The sequence below is a fragment of the Diadema antillarum genome, unplaced genomic scaffold (assembly GCF_040938485.1).
Source record: "Diadema antillarum isolate AM-2024a unplaced genomic scaffold, OU_Dant_1.0 seq00000161_RagTag, whole genome shotgun sequence".
NCBI lineage: Eukaryota > Metazoa > Echinodermata > Echinoidea > Diadematoida > Diadematidae > Diadema > Diadema antillarum.
In genome coordinates, this window is record NW_027271232.1 from 444,852 (window position 1) to 465,987 (window position 21,136).

Consider the following 21,136-nt stretch of genomic DNA (forward strand, 5'->3'; position numbering starts at 1 on the left):
CCAAATAATGGTTGAAGTAGGAGGTCTTTTAGTGTCTTTTTTTTTCCTGAAATACTTTTAATTAGGGAAAGTTTTGAAATCTTTTTTGAAAAATCCTGAAATAAGGTCCCAAATAAGGTTGGTTTCCCCCCCCCCCCCAAAAAAAAAAAAAAAAAAAAAATCTGAAATAGGGGTAGTCCTTGGTTGGCATTTGCCTCACGAATGTGCGAACTGTGTATGTTTTGCCACAAAACATGCCTGGCTGGCCTTCTTTTTGCAGGGCATTTTTTGCACATGCACCACATGTACGTTAGGTTACTTGTACATATGCACGCAGGCTTCCCTTCCAGGAGCCCTTTATAGGGGGTCAAATCTATCCCAATTACATCCTTGAAGAAGGAATCTCTAAGAATCTGTAACAAGGATACTTGTATAGATGACCGCCTAAGTGGGGGGCAGGGTTTCCTACACATTGGTTCAATTTCAGAAATTGCCCAACTTCACTGACTGATTTGTATGATGATGTTAAATGACTGAAAAAAAAATCTTCCATAAAATCACTTTGAAAATTATGTTGCCATTACCAAGAGATATAATGACCATATCACAACCAAGTAATAATCAACCATATTCTGAATGATGTATTCCAACACTCCTGTCTTTGGAAAATGTTAAGTATGGAAATATAGGGTCACTCACTTCTGCAAAGCATTTAGTGCTTATCTTAACCCGTTGAGGACGGTTTGATTTTGCTACAACACGCATTTCCCATAGATACTTGCCCGAGTATACTCGGGACTTCGTCCTCAACGGGTTAAATGCTGCCGGTAATCATTCCTAAGCTTAGTATTCACACAATATCAGAGACTGTTAAAGTTACATGGAGGTCAATGCCGATCTGATTTTTTTGAAGTAGAACATTGTTACACAGCTCCTCTGATTAAGACACATCATGTATTTCCTTTCTCTTGGTTACTTATGACCTTTCTAGGTTTAAAAATCAGTCAACACATTGAATACACATGTATCCACACCATATCCATGTACAAGTGTATTTCAGTCTGAATTTGATCTTATCTACAGAAATATGAACCAGCAAACATCATAGTAATCAAAGCTTCATGCACAGTACTGATCACGTTATACACAAAACTCATAATCTGGTGTATCTATTCAGCTTTCAAACTACAACTCTTTTCTAAAAAGGACCGAAAATGTTTTTTTTTTTTTTTTTTAATGCAAAATCTGCAGAAGAATCAGATTTCAGTTTTGTTCATCTCTGTTTTTGATTGCTGTATAATACAACAGTGCAGACAGTGAAGTTTTCTCAAGTTGTCAAAAGTGTTTGATATACAATTTTTCTTCTCAAGCAATTTTTAAAGAAGCAGCCCTCATTTGAAAATTTCAGAACAGAGGAAAAGAAAAATGAAAAAACCCACAAATGTACAAAAAGTACGCAGTAGTTCCTTCGAAGTGTAAGAGCATGCTGTGAATGAATTCTCTAGTTTGATTTCTGTCTTTTTCAACCCGTTGAGGACGGGCTAATTTTGCTTCAACACGTATTTTCCATAGACCCTTGCCCAAGTATACTTGGGATTCCTTCTCAACAGGTTAATGGCACAAAGCATCTAGGGGTACCCTGATCATCACTTATGCAACCAAAAGAATATCTTAACATTTGCTATATATTTTACAATAATATCTCTACTATTCTTTTTCAGATTACTTGTTAACACACACAAAAACCCTTCCAAACCAATCTTTCAGTGACATCATCTGTCAGTCACTCGCAAAGTACTGATATGCTTAACAAAAGACATTGGGATGCACCTGCCCCTAGACTGAGCACAACTTGCATGTTTCCCCATAATGTCTTTAGTTAATCTCATTATCAACTGGTATATAATTTGTCATTAATTTAGTATTGTTAGCACTACTATTATTACTTTTGTCATTATTGTTGCCTATTCATTTTTCATTCTTTTGAGTACAGACTTCGATTTAACATTACATATGAATGAAAATATTTTCAGTTAAAACACTCTTTCTTCCATTACTCATTGCTATTTTAATGGAGCCATAATAGTTTTCACAAAACAGGCAGCTAAACCATACGGAAAGGCAGTACCTGAATAGATGCAGTGTGATAATATAACGGTACTATGGATCAATCAAGCTTTATGCGGCAATGGATGAGTATAAAAAAACTTTTATGAGCCTTCTGATACCAGAAATCATTAATTTCGCCAGTCCACGGGTACATCGAATCAGCCATTTCATTCACATGAATCTGATGTCTATTGTATGACAACCTACAACAATTTGAAACATAATACAGCAAAGGTGTGATTCCTTTTGCTTTTAGTTTAGCTTAGTTTTGTTTGAATGAACTGATATCATCTAGTCAAGAGGATCAACAGAAAGGCAAAGTTCTTGACAATATGCTGAGTCATTTAACACAGATTTTTGTTTACTGAAATGGATATATAAACCCTTCCGTATCACATACTGACGTATGTCTCAAGAAAAAAAAACCACCAAGTAAACAAGAGAATAAAAAGATAGTAAAAAGAAGGAGAAAGAAAAAAACATGCTAAATAACAAACCTTTATCAGTTTATGTGAAAATGCACTTAATTTGAACATACCAGACTCTTGTATGTCATTTAGTTAATTTCTCTTGTTTGTTATGTAAGTTGGACAAAATCAGTATGGGGAAACAATGTAACAGTCCCTTGAGACCAATGTCATACATTGGAAGGAAAGAGGATAAACTTATCACTGCCGACTGACAGATACATTTCAGATTTCTTTGCCAGTGAGCTCATCAAGCATGCCAGGGGCTGAACACATCAGCACAAAAAGGTCACTGAGACGTTTGAAGATCTTCACGGCAGTTGTGACGACCTTAATGGTGCCGCAGCATTAATCCGTGGTGGTTCGGCCATGCAGGCCCCATTATTGTTGGTATGAAAGCAGTAAACAGCTGCATATTCGCAGTCCATCGGTGGTGTGATCGACACCTGGTCAACGTCCAGCAGAAGCACTATCCATCTCCGTCTGCCTACACCAATCCGAATCCCTCAGTGTGCTCAACGGCCGTCAGCAGCTTTTCCTTGAGGACCTCTTTGGAGGTGTACATGGGCAGGTCCAGGAGGTTGAAGCACGTGTGGGCCACTGGTAAGAACTGCTCCCCTCCCTTCACGGGCTGGAAGATGACCCGCAGACTCTTCAAGCCCTGGATTGGGACGTGGTCGCTGCCCGTCAGAAACGCTGTTATTGTTGTTGGGTTAAAGATTGGTGAGATACATGTACACAAGGAAAAAGGAAACACAGGTGCACATATGTTTAACTATCCCCTAAAAATGATGAGAGCTAGAAAGGCAAAAATGCTGTTCAGAACCCTTGGATTTATCATCTGGTTTTACATGACAAAGGCTTGAATCCCCTTTGACAACAAATCTACAATCTACAGAGTGACTCTAATGGAAAACTACTTCAAAACAGGGGAGCATTGCCATTTACTGAATGGTACATTTCGTTGCTACTGCACAGACAAAGCATAAATTCAACCGTGAGAATGAGTATGAGAACTGCAACACATTATTTTTCCTTGTTTGTTTATTCATGGGGAATAATCGATTAACAGCTTGGTCAGGGGTACATGTAGCTTAACCACTATTACTGTCAAATACACGTGTAGATACAAAGGCTATTGGAAATCCTAAAATGATGTGTTCCACACATTGAGCACTTCAAATTGGGCACTACACACAGAGTGTCAGGCAAGAGAGAGTGTGAGCCAAAGCAGAGTGTTCACTGCAATGAGTGCATGAAATACAAAAAGAGAAACAAAAACAACCAAGCAAAATATCACTTAAGGTGATTAATACCCCCGCCCCGTGACGACAGTCTTACCCAAGGAATGATCTTTCCTTGATCTTCTGCCATTTAAATGCCGTTACCAAAAATATGTCTTGCACATCTTCCCACCAAGACTATTGTGTGTGCCACATTTCATAAGCTTTTGTCAAAAACTGAGGAAGTAGTTCAATCCACAAGATCTTTCCTTGATCTTCCACCATTAATATGCCGTTACCATGGCAACGCAGCTTCCGACATGTCCAAAAAATATGTCTTGCACATTTTCCCACCAAGACCAATGTGTGTGCCACATTTCATAAGCTTCAGTCGAATACAGAGGAAGGAGTTCAATCCGCAAGATCTTTCCTTGATCTTCTGCCATTTATATGCCGTTACCATGGCAACGTACTTTCGGGTACTGTCAAAAAATGCGTCTTGCACATCTACAACCAAAGGCACGCATCTGTACCAAGTTTCATGGAAATTGGGCAAAAACTGAGGAAGTAGTTTGCAACACAAAATTTTCCATCATTTTGGCTCATAATATGTGAGCTGTTACCATGGCAACATACTTTTTGTCACTGTCAAGAAATGTGTCATGCTGACCTATATCCTAAGACAAACATTCAATATGAATTCCATGAGAATTGGAAGAACACTGATGAAGCAGTTTTGCCATGAAGCATTTTGCCCTATATTTTACCAATAACATGCCGTTACCATGGCAACACACTTTTTGCCACTGCGGAAATATGTGTCTTGCACATTAACATATTCAGATGAACATCTGTACCTAATTTCATAAAAATTGATCACAAACTGTGGGAGGAGTTAGCGACGCAAGATTTGTACCCATTTTTGCCCATAATATGCCATTACCATGGCAACGTACTTTCGGGTAATGTCAAAAAATACGTCTTGCACATCTACAACCCAAGGCACACATCTGTGCCAAGTTTTATGGGAATCGGTTGAAAACTGAGGAAGTAGTTCGCGACGCAAGATTTGCAACGGACCGACCGCCCGACCGCCCGACCGCCCGACCGCCCGCCCGCCCGCCCGACTGCCCGACCGTCTGCTGATTCCCATATACCCCCTTCAAACTTTGTTTGGCGGGGGTATAACAAATCAACGGAAACAGATGTTTAAAGGCTTGTTGGGTAAAACCCTCTGATCTCATTTTGCGGACAATCACATCCACCTGTACCAGCACCCTTTTGGATCTCAAAAAGCGATATTTTGTTGCTGCCGTGTGCTTTGAACGTCTACTTACTCAGGAATTTCTTCTTGTTTTCGACAGACATCTCCCTGAAGACCTGCCAGAACAGCTTGATGGTCTCGTGGTAGGGATGGTACTCCCCTTTGTACTCAACGCTCTGAATGAAAATAAACAAGTGGCAAATGATATCATCACATACACCGTACAAACACAAACTTGGCTGTGAGAAGTACCAGACCTCTGCTAATTTTTGGGGAAGTACCCTTCAAATCATTATCCAGTATAAAAGGTAGTTGTAGAATTTTGAAGAACTGCCTCCTAAATTGTAAGGGGGTAAAAAGCACTAGCACATGGTGAGGGAATCGCTGTAAAAGTGGCTTCTTTCGCGTACAGAAACTTTTGCGGTTTCCATTGGTGCCGACTTTTTCGCGTGTGTTTAAATTCGCGGTCGGTAATGACAGCATTGTAACAAGCGACGAGTTCAAAACATTTTCGCGTGATGTTAAATTTGCGGTTCAACCTCAAAGCGCGAAAAGCGCGAAAATAAAACCACCGCAAAAGAAAACACTTTTACAGTATCTCATTCAGCTCATATAGAAAATGTCTCTTCAAATTCAGTGGTTGTTAGGGGAAATCTTCACAGAAAAGCCATTACACAAATGAAATAGATGATATCAAAACAAAGATCTGCAAAAGTATGGGCAGTATTGGAATAGCAGTATTAAAGAGAGTTAAGACAGTTCACATATCATCAAACATGGCATCCTATGGATACAACAACTTGGTCAAATGACCTTGACTTTGCATCCCTTTGTAGAATTCATCAATTTGAAATATGTGACCCTGCACCTCAAAATGAACATAAAGTCGCACACACTGATTTTGCGTGAGGACTGAAAATAAGTGAAATGGGTCAACCTAGCCGAACTTGTCTTTTTCATATTTTCTGAAAGAGCGGGTCTTCTTTTACACTATGCTAAAATTTCGTATCATAAAACGGACACGAAAGTGTGTTTTTTTAAGCAGTTCATCTCGAACATTTTGGAAGAATAGTGTGATTAGGTGTGTCTTTAGAATCCCTTTTTCATTTCTGAAAAACCTTGTCCACACTCTTCACTTTCAACTCTAATAACTTTTGAAAGGATAGTTCTACTGCTTTGAAAGTTGGTGTTAATTATGGACAGAATGTGTTAATGAGGCATGCTTAATTTCAGTTTAATCTGATAATCCCTTCATTGTTGTTACTCTGGTGGCTTACTTCCTGTTTATTGTCCCATTCATTGCACAGCCAGCACAGTTTGGTAAAGATTAAGCGCTTGAATAGACACTGTACTTCAGAGCCTCTTTTCTCAGTTCACACTTTTCCTGAGTTTGTGCTTTCTTTCCAATATTTAGATAGGTTAGGAAAGTCCATTTGATATGAGTTATACATCATTTTAAAGCTTAAAGTCTGCTCTTTCAGAATATGGTCTTAACTAAAAATTGATGTCTGGCGACTTTTTGTTTGTTTCGAGGTGCAGGGTCACATATATATAAAACCAATCATATACAATTACTTTTTATCTGCATCAATAATAACACACAGATCCAGAGAGATACAAACACTGCAATGCACAATGATCATGTTCGAAGAATGTAAAGCTCAATGTGACGAAAACTGTGTCTTATTACACACATATATTCTTCAGTGCACTCCACCTACCACTGCATCTCGTACTTGTGTGTGTGCGCACACATATTTTACGCATACATATACATGCAGAGAGTGTGCTAGGAGTATTGTACAGCCCAATGCATACATGACATCATCATGACGTACAGCAGGTGTTAGGCAATCTGATGCTGTGATTGGCTTTCTACGAGGGAATTCCCCATCTTCACACACGCAGGCATAATGTACATAAATACAGAACGTGTCACATATATACACACACAGCATTATGAAGAACATGTTCAAGCTTTCCACACAAAACACATGCTTGCCATAACCACATACAAATTGTACCAACCCACAGACAATCGTGACACGATTGCAAACTAGACAATCTATACATTTACTAATTCTAACATCCATCAAGAAACACATTCTTGATATTGGATTTCACTGGCGAAAAACACCTTCTTACCCATAAAGGTGAGATATTCCCTCACACACATTACCAGGTTATCAGTATTAACGTTGAAACATGATAATGTAATCCCATATGAGCAAATTAATGTCTTCATGTTATGCTTGTTTCATGCATACTGATACAACAAGATATTGGCTATAACGAGGAAAATAACTCGGTCCCGACTTTTATGTTGTATCGAGTTTCCCCCGCGTATGGAAAAGAGAGGAGGATGCATTGAGATGACAAACCTCCTCGAATTCCTCCCAATTGAGGTCTTCCTTTCCAACTACCATGGACATCAGCTCCTGGGGATGGAAGAACCTGAGGATGCGGATCCCCACCACATCCAGGAAGCCGGTAATGAACGCGTCAAACTTCTCCCTGATGGACCCGTTCAGCACGTACTCGACGTATGCATCCACATACTGCTGTCTGGGGAGGACAGATCAGATGAATGAAAATATTTGAGGTTATCAACACTTACTATGCTACAGTTACGTAAGTTAAGTTGATATACCTACATAAAATCTAATTTGGATCAATCATGTGGTTTAAAGGCCATGACAAGAGAGGCCTGTAGTTTTGTCTAAATAAACACAACACCAAAAGCAGGTGACTGCACTGTAGATGTAGCAGCAGCAACACAAGATGAGTTTGACAATTTTTGTAGGATATTCCAGAAACAGAAGTATGTCTTGCTAGCTTCACAACTGCACAAGGGAAAAAAACAAACAAAACAAAAACAAACTATCAGCATTTTAAGGTTTGTGTTCAGTTTGTAGTCTTTGTAGGGGTCTGCTAAGCTTTCATATGTCATTGAAAGAGTAGCTTATAACTCCTCTTTTTCTGAGGTCTTCAAAACAAGTACAGTAAATACTATCTGGATGTTCGTGCTGATTGTGCATACAGAACTAAATAGCAGGGGTCAGCACGAGAAGTCACCTCTTATGGGCTGCTCCAGGTGTTTGATTTGCCCACGCACACGCTAACAAACAATACAGCCACTCCACTATGGGGGCAAATGTCTCAAGTTGTTCATCGAGAAATGTCCGACGAATTACTCTACACCAAGATCGGTCTATAGTTTTCTCTTGAATTGTTCCTTATCGTCCCTTGGGTAACAAGACTGCATATCTCAATTGGCATGTACAGTTTGACCTCGATTATCCGGCCATGTCGGGACCGGCGCTCATCTGGATAAGCGAATTGGCCGGATATGGGAGACATAATGTTAATGTATATAGCTGCCGTCCAAGCTGCCGTCCCAGTGCACTGGCAGCTAGGCAAGTAGCGTACCCCGCAACGGTGGTGTAATCTATGCTAGCCTGCACAAAATTGTAGTCCCTTCTTCACAAAAATGAAGTATATCTTTATGTGAAAATCATACATGTTTTACCTCATTAGATATTGAGAAACCTATCATGCATATCTTATAAAATCAGTGAAATAGATCCATGAAAATCACCTTTTTTTCTCAATTTTTGGATGAAAAAAAAAAAGTAATTCACTGCGTGAACGCGTCCAGATAACAGAGATTTCCGGATAAAAGGAGTCCGGATAATCGAGGTCGAACTGTATTCAAAAGTCTCCAAACTGAGTTTGAATTCCAAACACACTGATTTGTATTCTAAAACATTACCATTATTAATGGAATCCAAACCAATTTTTCAACATTACGTAATATGAACTTTGATTATTTCTTTTTTGTGAAAACATTGTGAAAATTGACAATTTTTTCTCACTCTCCAGAAAATTTGTGATTTTTGAGTTATGAGGTCTTGTCACGCCAGGGATTTGTATGAGGTTGATTATACATTGTACATCCACAGCTCTTCTATGCACGAGTTCTTTTAGTATTTGTGAGAAGATATGTGGCATATATGACATATTGAAGTTTTGAATGGGTATGCAGGGTTCTTTACACAGTACAACAAGTGAGTGTAGAACAATGATGAAGGCTTAATATATCAGAATGGATGACGTCGTACCTATTCTGGAATGACACCTCTATCTGCCCTCCGTTGGGGACGAGGTCCGTGGTCTGCACCTGGCCAAAGTTGTCCTCGTCGATCTGGAAGACGAGTGGGAAGGTGTCGCTGAAGCTCTCCTCATCTTCGTAGTCCAACATGGCCTGCAGGTTGTGGGCCACTTGAGGCTCCAGCTGCTTGAAGTCCTCTAGGGTCGTCTTCCTGGAGGGGCACATACAAATAATGTAGCATGATATTAAGCACAGGCTGTGGGATCTACATAAACCTGCACTGCATAAACGTACCAGCTACTCTTAGGGGCATCTGAATTTACATGCAAAGTCATCTGGGTGTGGTTAGCGGATATGATGACGATGAAGATGATGATCAAACTATTTCTATTTCTTCTTCTACTGTTGCTACTACTACTACTGCTGCTGCTACTACTACTGCTACTACTACTACTACTACTACTACTGTACTACTACTACTACTACTACTACTACTAACTACTACTACACTACTTACTACTACTACTACTACTGATGGTGATAACAGCAACAATTAATAACAATAACAGCAATAATGATGACGATGAAATGATGATAATAAACAACAATAAAAATTACATAAATGGCAAAAAGCAGTCTGAAGTCACCCAATGTGACAAAAATGTATTGGAGGGGAATAACCACAACATAACAACTGAGCATTAGACCACTGACTGGTATTCAGGTATGGAAGTAAAGGCATGATGTGAATGACGAAATTAACACGGGTTCAACGCACCAGCCCAACTATTAAGAAGAATATCTGTCGGAAAGTATGCAGCAACTAGAGAAGCACTCTGAGAGCGCAGACCTATGCCAAGCCACTAATTTCCACCAATGATCTTGTTCTTCCATAGAGATTAGTAATTTCCACCCATACATATGCATGCTCAAAATTGCCAGATTTCCCAATATAGAAGCCTTTTGTTAAGTCATCAACCCTCAGCTGCATGGCGCGCCTCACCCTAGCAGAAACTAGAGCACGCTCTTTAGTGCGCGTATAAAAACCTAAAAAATGCGCAGCTTGAACTCCCGATTTCATTGACCCTACCTACCAAAATATTGGAAAACCTTCATAAAATCCATAAAAATTTCTGGATCACAACCAAAATTTAATCATCTGTTCCTTGTGTCACTCTCAACCATTCCTGCAAGTTTCATCCAAATCTGTGCACAACTTTTTGAGTTATTTTGTACACAGATAAACAAACCAACAAACAAACCAACGGTAATGAAAACATAATCGCCCCCCTTGGCGGAGGTAATAATGCTCACTTTGGGCACGCTTACCTCTTAAGAAGCTTCTTGTAGAGGGCAAGAGGGAAGGGGAGTGAGATGATGGTGTGGTTATAGATGGCAAGCCCACAGACCAGCCCCACCAGGTGGAACATCCTGTCTTCTTCAAACGTCTAGAGTGAGATATATTGTAGCATTGCTGGGTGTCAGTAAGGCAGTAATCAGTAAATGTTTGTTACATCATTCATGCAGCTACATACTGAATATGCCATACTGTATACGCTGATTGAGAGGTCTTTATTTTCGCGAAGTCTTTATTTTCGCGAATTTCGCGATTCAGGTGCTATTTGCAAAATTAAAGACATGCAAATGTAATGACTCTGATCCCGAATTATGAATGTGCCGCACACGTATACATTTTTCCGTTCAGTACAGTACTCCACAATCGCGAATTTAACCACTCGCGACATTGTTGTGAAGTCCCGATTTGCAAAAATTTAGACTTGCTGAATAGGTTAGAAGTAGGTTCAAGATTAGGATCAGGGTTAGGGTCAGGGGAAGGGTCATCGTCCTGGATGTAATTGCCCTAGAACCTTTTTTTGCCCATTGGGACTTCCAAACAATTTTGTAAGCATCTAAATTTGCAATCACATAGAACAGCAATATACGGAGGAATATGCACACATGTCACATTCATGTCAAGATCAGAATGAATAATTTCTTGTCGAGTTAAATTCACGAATACCGTCCGACTTGCAAAACTTGCAAAAATAAAAACCTTGTGAAATACACAGCATAAACAGTATTTTGTAAGGTTCTTTCATTTTTGCGAATTTTGTCAGTTAGGTGCTACTTGTGAATTTAGTAGCATGCAAAAAAAAAAAAATATTATGAACAGTGAAGAAAAAACCCTCTGTAAAAACAGTAAAATAAACTCTGATCCTAATTAGAATGTAACACACACATTTACATCTCTCTGTCCATTACTGTACTCCACGATAGTGACCACTTGTAAAACTGTTGGTAAGTCCCAATTTGTGAAAAACTAGACATGCTAAACACAGGGCGTATACAGTGCATGATTGTCAAACTGCTTGAAACAAGATATTCATTCCTTTTTTAAAAAAATAATTCATAGCAGCAATGATGCCCCCTGAAATAGAAGGCAAAGATTCCATCTACAGATACATGAGTGATTATCAAATAGCTCAATGAAAAATTTCACATTCTTCTTAATTTCCTACAATTTACTTGATATTGATAATACAATATCTGTAAGACTTGTCAAGCAATGATTTAAAAATGTATGTAAATAAGTATTCAAAAGATAGGCTATGTTCATAAGCAATCATTAACTTTTCTGCATATAATTTCATTCAATGTCCTGCAATTTGAATTAGACTGTAATGCATGGCATCTACCCACTTTGTTGGTTTGTATCTCATATGTAATATATAATTATGAAAAGTGACAACTTTATGTATATAGAATATCACATTAATTGAAATGTCTAATTTTCTCACTTTGCTGTTGAACCAGATTTTTCCTGAATCCTCATATGTCTTGAACATGCCGTATTTCTGATCCAGAAATTCCCTCATGATCAGCATAAAGAACTCCTGGTGAAAAAAAAAAGAAGGAAAAAGAAAAGAATGAAGGCAATAAAGATGCTTTACTGAGACATGTGCATTAAGACTTGGAAAGCATGAAAATTTCTCCTTCACAACATGAAACCAAATTTAATGTTAATCTTTAATTTTTGATTGTCATGCTTCCACCACTTACTTTATCTTGGCAAAGAACATTCTACTAAATAGCAAAAATCGCTAAAACAATCTACACGTACTCCATAAATTTTCCAAGTATAGCTACTCATTGTCTTTAACAGATATGCAATGATTTACTTTATAGAAGTATTCTGCATATGCAAAGGAATATACCATGCTTGTTTGTTTTATTTTCCATCTGAGAAGATGGCTGTAGAGCCCATATTCAGCTGCAATAGCTGGTCTTCCATGGGGTCCAGTTGGCTGTGAGGCGGGACCATGTCACTGGGCTATGCACCCTGCTCTTTATGATGAATGAATGAATGAAGTTGGATCTTTTACATGCATGAGTTGTGACTCTCTCACACACGGGACCTCCACTTTATGTCCTGTTTGAAGAACAGAGTGTTTTGCCCCCTTATTACTAGGGGACAGTATGATTACACACAAAATAGCTCAGTTAGACTCGGGAATTGAACCCAGGTACTTTGGTTCTGTAGGCAGACATGTTGCGGACTGAGTAAATTCAAAGCCCACATTGGACTGCTCTGCAGTCCAACACAGATTCTTGGCAAGAAAGATGTAATCTAACAATTTGAATTCAGGTCATCTTCTTCCCTAGATGCATCAGCCTGCAGTATATCAGATTCACACTCATCTATAGATGTTGATGCATGTTGATGCAGTTCCAGTGCACTTGTCAAAGTTAAAGGACAAGTTCACCTTCATAGATATGTGGGTTGAGTGAATGCAGCAATATTGGTAGAACACATCAGTGAGAGTTTGAAGAAAATTGGACGATCTGTTCAAAAGTTATGAATTTTTGAAGTTTCTGCTCAGTCACGGCTGGATGAAAAGACTACTATAGCTTGTGATGTCACATGAGTACAACGATATAAAGAAAGAATAAAGAAAATTCAACATATTTCCATTTTTCTCGCATAACAAAAGAACACACGACTTCTCTCTTTCAGACGGCAGGGGGAATAATATTACCCTTCACATACTTCAGTAGCAAGTCGAAGAAATGTGCACATTATTCAAAAAGTAAAGTTTTGTGAAATTCTCTTTTTATTTTCTTTATATAGTTGTATGCATGTGACATCGTACACTGTAGTAGTCTTCTCTTCCAGCAGTGACTGAGCAGATACTTAAAATATTTGTATCTTTTGAACGGATTATCCAATTTTCCTCAAACTTTCACTGATGTGTTCTACTAATATTGCTGCGTTCTCTCAATCCTTATGTATATGAAGGTGGACTTGTCCTTTAATGTCTGTACCATAAAACTTGATGAAGCTGGAGTTTTCTGACAAGACACAACTGAGAACATGTTGGCTGTGCAAACCAAGAGCTTTGCTTCAGTACATGCTCAATGGCAGCAAATAACATCAAACCATCAGATTAAGAGTCTTTGCTTTTAAAGTAACCAAAGCCCAAATATAAACATGGATGGAGTTAAGGCAGCAATATTAGTAGAACACATCAGTGAAAGTTTGATGAAAATGAGACAGTCAAAATCAAACGTTATGAATTTTGAAAGTTTCGGTGCTGTCATCACTGGAAAAGAAGATCAAGACGTCATTTTGGACGACAATATACATAAAATATAAAGAGAATTCAACTAAATTTCAGATTTCATGAAAAGTACATATTCCATCAACTTGTTACTAACACACTTCAACCAATTGAGGACGAGTCCCGAGTATACTCGAGCAAGTGTGTATGGGAAATGCGTGTTGTAGCAAAATGATCAGCCCGTTGTCAACAGGCTAAGGGTCATACTATTCCCCCTGCTTTTTAAAAGAGGCAAATCCACTGCTCTTTCATCATGTTACGAATGTGAATATATGTTGAATTTTCTTGATATTTCCTATATACTGTGTGTCCATAATGGTGTCATGAACTGAGGTAGTCTCCTTTAAAAACTTATGAATCAATTGACCCATTTACCTCAAACTTTCCTTTCATTTCCCTTTCATTCATTTTATTTAATTTCCAACAACTCAAAACATTACACATAGTAATATATAACGAGTACAATGTTGCAACAAAGAAAAATATTGTGAACAGACAATAGGTTCTGTGTTCTTTCTGCTAATACAGAATTGAACTGCATGCTGATTACCGGTATACCAAATACGATTGCAATAATCTAACTGCAATAACTACCTTCAATAGTAACAGATGTGTTTAGCTCACATTGCAGCTTCAACTCAATCTACATTTGTATTTGTAATTGGGATTTCTCTTCAGCACAGGCTGAGGACAGGGGGCATTGTTTCCCAGTTCACTCACACCACTTTTTCTCGACAATACCTTTCTAACTCCACCGGCGTCAACCCCCTCTTCGCCGACAAAGATGACTCGCAGCGGCTTCTTGAGGTCTGTTTGAGGCAGGCCACTGAGCTGGTCGATGGTGGATGACACGATGTTGTCTCGCAAGATGCAGAGGAGGAGGAACGGCTGGGTGACGTTGACTTGATCGAAGAACAAATCATGGAAAAATCTCATCTGCGTACTTTCCACGGCAAACTGGGGAGGGGGGGGCGTGGAAGGGGAGAAAAAAAATGCCATGAATAAAAGGATGAGATATAATCCATGGTGATACTGGCAAGAGATTGCAAAGTTTAACTTTGAGAGGTCTTTACAAAAGTTTGCTGATCTGTCCACACTGGCAGCCAAACTTCTCAATGTTCAGTGCTGAAGTCAGGGTCAATGGCTTGCATGCACAACAAAGCAGAAAGAGTGCGGCATCTGGCAGATAATGATTGTGATACAGGTGCATCCCAATGAGTGCGTGCTGCAGAGGCATCGCCCACAAACAGGTGGTGCACTGGTCATGTGACAGACCTTGCGAAGTTTCAGTTGTGAGTGTTCAAACTGCACAAATATCAAAAGTTTTGTGGGGAGTGTGGGAAATTTCCCTAGTTTGAGTTTTGCAAGAAGTTTAATGAGAAAGTGAAAAGTATTTTGGGGTATGAAGGTATAAACCTCACAACTACTTATTGATTTTGAAAATATTGGCACACTCCTGCCACAGTCTTGTCTCAAACGGTACATTGTTGTGGAATGCCTCGCAAAAGTTTTCAAACACTCCATCATAATTCATCATTCATGGCATGTTCATGCAAATAATCATCGTCTCACATGCATCTGTATGAATGCGTCCAATTGGAGCAGCTGGGTCTTCGTGTCGGCATCGAAGACGAATGGGAAGTCGCAGAACGTAAACATGTCGTCAGCCTGTAAAAAACGGACAAACAAGCAAATGACTATTTAAAGGAAATTATTTCATGCACTAGACTGGCACAGGAGCACCCTTCCATTCACATAGGCCCGAATTCACAAAGGCGGTACAATTGAAACCATGGTTTAAATCATGGAGCGCCACGTGTCGCACAGAATATTTCGTCACGAAATCAGTCATATCGTTTACGAAATGTTCATTTCATTACGAAATGTTGTCATTTTGTTACAAAATAATCATTTCATCTACGAAGTGACAGAATTTGTAACGAAATATCCCGTGCGACACGTGGCACTCCATGGTTTTTGTCCTCAGTTTAAACCATGGTTTCAATTGTACCACCTTCATGAATTTGGGCCTTGAGTTCGATTGCCAGGAACATTTTACTAACTATGCCTTACACCACAACAAATATTTAATTCAGTAATAGTACTATAGTTCATGAATCTATGTCACTGAAGAGAATCAACTCTAATTTAACTCTATTACAAGGCAAATAGACAGAAAATGTATACTTGATATATTTTGCACAGGTCTGATTCTCCTGGAATTCTCAGGTCAACTGATATTCATGAACTCAACAAAAAAATTTGCAACCCATTGTAAATGTAACGCAATACATTTCGTCTCCAAAACGTAACATCACTAAATTCCTCCCTGAAAAGAAGTAATACCTACTTCTCATTCCATCACTGTTTTTCAATGGCGAGTTATAGGACTGTTGAAATTGTCAAGTTCAACAGTAAAATTTTCATTGAAATCGGATGAAAATTAAGGAAGTTATGACATTTTGAAGTTTCGCTAATTTTTCAGGAATCAGTTCTTGAATATGAATATGCAAATGGCAAAGTGAGCATGTCATACCCTCACAACTTGCCATATAGTTTGTACATAAAATTTTGAAACTTCCAGTTTTTCATTAAAATGCAGTTATGCCAGAGGCTCAAATCCGCGTATATCTAACTGATCACTATTTTGAAGTGATTCACCCAGAAATAACATCATGTTTCACACTTCAATGACAGAAACATTGAATTTTCATCATTTTTGTGTACACGATAAATGGAAAATTGTGAGGCTATGACATGGTTAGCTCAGTCATTTGCATATTCATATCCACTGTACAAGAACTGTTTTGGAGAAGCTAGCAAAACTTCAAAATGTCGTAACTTCCTTGCTTTTTGTCCGATTTCAGTCAAATTTTACTGTTGAACATGTAAGATCATACTTTTTTTTAATCAGACTAGCTTATATTTGGACTAGATTTTCCCTTTAATATACCACAGAAGGTACCGTGAAAATCTCGGCATTTAGAGTAATCATGACTCACCATTTCTCCCATTGATTTCAGGATGAAGACTTTGAAATGGTCATGGATTTCAATGGACTTTCCCAGGTCCGGTATGTGGAAGAGGTAGTAGGGCAGAATTTCCCCTTGCTCACAGTTCACCTGTTGATGATGTTCCAAGAGACAGTGTAACCATGGCAGCAGTGGTTGACTGATAGCAGACTAGCATAGTACGACATGTCTTCATAATACCAGAGCTACAGACTGGAATGGTCGCTTTTCAAAATACTGTCATACCTGTCTTTAGCGGCCACCCAAGTGAGATGAAAACAAAAAGTGGCCATTATAGACAGGTGACTGCTAAAGACAGTTTCTTTCACATGTTTTTTTCCTTTGGGAGGGAATTGCTTTTAGTGGCCATACTGCAGGTGGCCGCTATAGACAGGTGGTCGCTGAAAGACAGGTTTGACTGTAACAAGGAAGTGGAAATAAATTTGGTGCTGTAACAACTCTGGTTGAAACAAGTCCTGAATGGCCCCAAAGCCTTCACAGAAAAACAGTGCTTTGACAACTGAAGAGGTCACCTCCGATGAATAAGAATATAAAAACTGATGAATGATTGACTAGATAAATAACTATGGAATAAATCAGTTATATTGATCAAAAATTATACACCACTGAAAAAACGTTCCAGTCGTAGTCTGAAGCTCATCTTTGCTATTAGATATCCATAGTTTGTAACACAAAGTATATCAGGAACAAAAGTACACTAGCATCATTTCCCCTCTAAAAATGTTTGTGTTAAAGTGATTAATAAATGAATAGCTGAACAAATATATCAGTCAATAATAAATGATACGGATGACTGAAAGCATGGATGAAATTCCCTTCGTCAACACACCGTGTTCAACATGTGCAGCATTTTCATGCAGAGGAGGCGTGTCTGTGTGTCTTCCGTTGCCGTGCTGCTGATTGGTTGCCTCACCCCCTTGTCCAGGAGGACTTTGACACAGTCCTTGTGCACTGTCAGGATACGGTTGAGATGCCGCGGAAGAAGCCCAGCCCACCACACACCTTTGAGAACCAGAACGCAAGATCTCACCTTGGATTCAAATTTGACTTTAAATTCCATTCATTTAATTTCCTTTCATGTAATTCTATTCTACAACTTCATTTATCATGTGAAACAAGGAAAGAAAACAATTTTCTTTTCCTTAAATACATGATAAATGGCACTATATCTATGAGGTTGAGACAGATAAATGACACAATAGATGAGGTAACAAATAATTCACTGGAGCTGATGAGGCTCAGTATATCAGATTGCCGTCTCTCAATCTGTAGGTTTCTAATTTGGGTCTGCTGGCCAGTGCCAGTGCAGCCCTGTAAGAGGCATTGCACTTTATACTCATCCCCCTTTTCATTTGCAGGGGACTTGTACACATAGCTGCCAGTTCCATGATAGCTCGCTGATAATCACTAAATTGCATAGTTGTGCAAATTCATATACAACAAACAAAAATACAAGCATTAAAAAGGAAACTAGCATAATGACAGTTTTTTGAAAGTCACCCTAAAAAGAAAGGTATAATCCTGATATAGGCAGTTGGGGGGGGGGGGGGGGGTGGGGGAGAGAAATAGTGCAGCATTAAGCAATTGGCATGAGCATATTTAAGAAACAAACAATCAGACAGGGAAAAGCGTTTCAGTACCAAAACAGCACTATGACCCTAATGGAATAACAGTAGACATGTGATTTCATTAAACAACAAAAGTACTGTATATGATGAGGTAATGACTGATAAAACTTCTCTTTCAAACACAAAAACAAAAGAAAAAATGCTTCTCAATGCGCCAATCCTGCCATAGAGCAATGAAATGATGATGTCACAATCTTTTGTTATAGCTCGGCTTGGAACCAGGTGTGCACATTTACACTCCAGCCATGTGAGGTTGTACACTTCTGTACTCTCTTATGGCATTATGACATCACATTTCTCTACTCTCTTATGGCATTATGACATAACACTTCTGTACTCTCTTATGGCATTATGACATCACATTTCTCTACTCTCTTATGGCATTATGACATCACGCTTCTGTACTTTCTTACAGCATTATGACAAGACACTTCTGTACTCTTTTATGGCATTATAACATCACACTTCTGTACTCTCTTATGGCATTATGACATCACACTTCTGTGCTCACTTATGGCATTATGACATCACACTTCTGTGCTCACTTATGGCATTATGACATCACACTTCTGTACTCTCTTATGGCATTATCACACTCTTGAACTCTCTTATGGCATGACAATGACGGTGTACGTACTGATGGTGTCCAGAGCGGAACTTCGCTGGTGCAGAAAGGCTCTCGCAAGTTTCGAGATGGTTTCTCTGCACCATGACTCCTTGGGCTTGCTCAGGACGGGACATTCCATTAGCAAAAGGTAGAGCCTGAGGGACTCTGCATGAGACAAGGCGCCGTCGGCTTGCATGAGGCTGGGAAGCAGGTATGTGTTGAGTAGTCCTGAGATCTGGGGTGGAGGCAGTCAAGTCAAGGCGGCTTGAATTTTAATGATTTTATACCACACATTCAAAAATATGCTGTGCTACGAGTGAAAGAAACAGAATGGAGAGGGAAAGGAAAGGCCAATTTATATGCTTTGTTACGCCTACACTCTGTAAGTGTGTGCTAAAATGTTATAGAATATAATGATGTAGCAAGTAGTTCTAACATAGCTATGTATCAACAAGCATATCTTGTCCTCTCTTTGAACATCCCATTCCCTGTATATGTGCACGGGGCATATCTTCCTTGATATCATATCTATACACTCTGCATCTTCTCTGTACCATCTCCTGCACTGCACCACAGTGCTTTCCATTTCTTTGCTACTTGCAGCTTTTCATTCAATATGTTTCCATTGAGCATCTTCACCATTTTGGGGGTTGGCATTTTCACTCTGGAAAATTTACACGCCAACTACATTCAGCAATATGTACTACAGGTGACTCATGTTGTAACAAAGTCCTCGGGACCGGAAGTTTTCATACGTTGTCTTGAAATTTCATTACAGCAGAACAATTGCGTATAAAAAGATGTATCTATAATTAATTGGGACCTGTTTGTTGAAACAAGGGTTAAATTATAATCATGTTCATTTTAATAGGAGTGCACAGTACTTTTCATGTTCTTTGATATACATCTATTCTTGTGTAACACTGAAAGTGATAGATTCTTTGTAATTAAATGTTACCTGTACTATAATGAAAGCTACTTCATAAAATCAAGTCCAATGGGCCACCACTGCATTTATAGAATACAAATTGCCAGAGACAAAAATAAAATTGGTGAAATAAAAGAAGACGATCAATCAGAGGGCAGATAGACCAAAGAATTCTCTGAAGCACAGCTAGTGAGAGAGGAAGATTGAAATAAAGCAGAAGATAATTGTCAATTGATTGTGACAGGTTGTTTGCCAACAGCGAAGTACGACTTAATTATCAAACCCCGGTATTCTACTCCTGAGATTGTAGGGTTCATCAAGATGAAAGCAGAAGCAAATTTATTGGGCATTATAGTGACAACAACAATGACAGCATCAACAACAATATTGATTCAGCTCAAAATAAACACTAATAAAATGCTTTTACTGCATGAAGATTGGTTACCATTTGCAGAACCGATGTCTTATCGGATAGGGGCTGGAAAGCTGACCTGGCAGCATCAAGATCCACCTCGTGATCCGCCCCAATCTCGTGGAAGTCACACTGGTCAGTGTCTCTGCTTAGTTTTTATGTAAAGGAATAAGAAAACAAAGAAGTGAAAAAAAAATATTTAAACACAACAACTTGTATACCTTTGCCTTTACTCTGATTCAAAAGTGTGATGTGACTGATGTCAAGGGACGTTAGAGCAGGGGTAGGGAGTACACAACAATCCCAGGTTCAAGCCTAGCCTCTTGTCAAGGCCCTCTCACTGTAACGGGCGAGCAAAGCGAGCCCAGCCAAGCGGGACAGCATGAGAGCCTTTTGAGATCTGCTTCACACATTATTATTCATGACACATGAACCCTATTGGATATTCATATTAACGGGTTCCGGTCGACCAACGGAATAGCGCGCTCCCCACATCCTCCGTCTTGGGGTGGTCATGCCTGTTCGCATGCATCACTGACCACCCGTGGAGGTCTCTGTCGCGTGAATTCGCCGTATGTAAATCGGGCTCGGGCAGACAGACACGCTGTTTGGTCAAGTTTTGCTCCCAAAATCGGGGAGCAAAAGTCGATAATTCGTAGTGCTATAAAATAAAAGGATGCCAAGAAAATCTTAAAAGGAACTTGTGCAACCCCACTCAGCAGGGCTCTCTTCACCATACAACGAGAAGGCCTTGACA

At 39.2% G+C, this 21,136-nt stretch overlaps 1 protein-coding gene across 3 annotated transcripts in view; it reads right to left on the bottom strand.

Annotated features, from left to right (window-relative positions):
• Window positions 1–917: 917 nt before the first annotated feature.
• The window catches only part of LOC139727995 (probable E3 ubiquitin-protein ligase HERC4), a 41,616-nt gene continuing 21,397 nt past the window's right edge, over window positions 918–21,136 (bottom strand). For 2 of the 3 annotated variants that reach the window (XM_071638962.1, XM_071638963.1), the window contains exons 10-21: window positions 20,413–20,527; window positions 19,070–19,274; window positions 17,634–17,806; window positions 16,775–16,894; window positions 15,345–15,440; window positions 14,514–14,729; window positions 11,952–12,047; window positions 10,483–10,601; window positions 9,164–9,364; window positions 7,424–7,607; window positions 5,116–5,218; window positions 918–3,251 (exon numbers count right to left, since the gene is read on the bottom strand). In XM_071638962.1, coding sequence (XP_071495063.1) covers window positions 3,043–3,251; window positions 5,116–5,218; window positions 7,424–7,607; window positions 9,164–9,364; window positions 10,483–10,601; window positions 11,952–12,047; window positions 14,514–14,729; window positions 15,345–15,440; window positions 16,775–16,894; window positions 17,634–17,806; window positions 19,070–19,274; window positions 20,413–20,527 — 1,837 coding nt within the window. In that variant the 3' untranslated portion in view covers window positions 918–3,042. The remainder of the gene's footprint in view (window positions 3,252–5,115; window positions 5,219–7,423; window positions 7,608–9,163; window positions 9,365–10,482; window positions 10,602–11,951; window positions 12,048–14,513; window positions 14,730–15,344; window positions 15,441–16,774; window positions 16,895–17,633; window positions 17,807–19,069; window positions 19,275–20,412; window positions 20,528–21,136) is intronic. The other variant, XM_071638964.1, reaches the window with a different exon arrangement.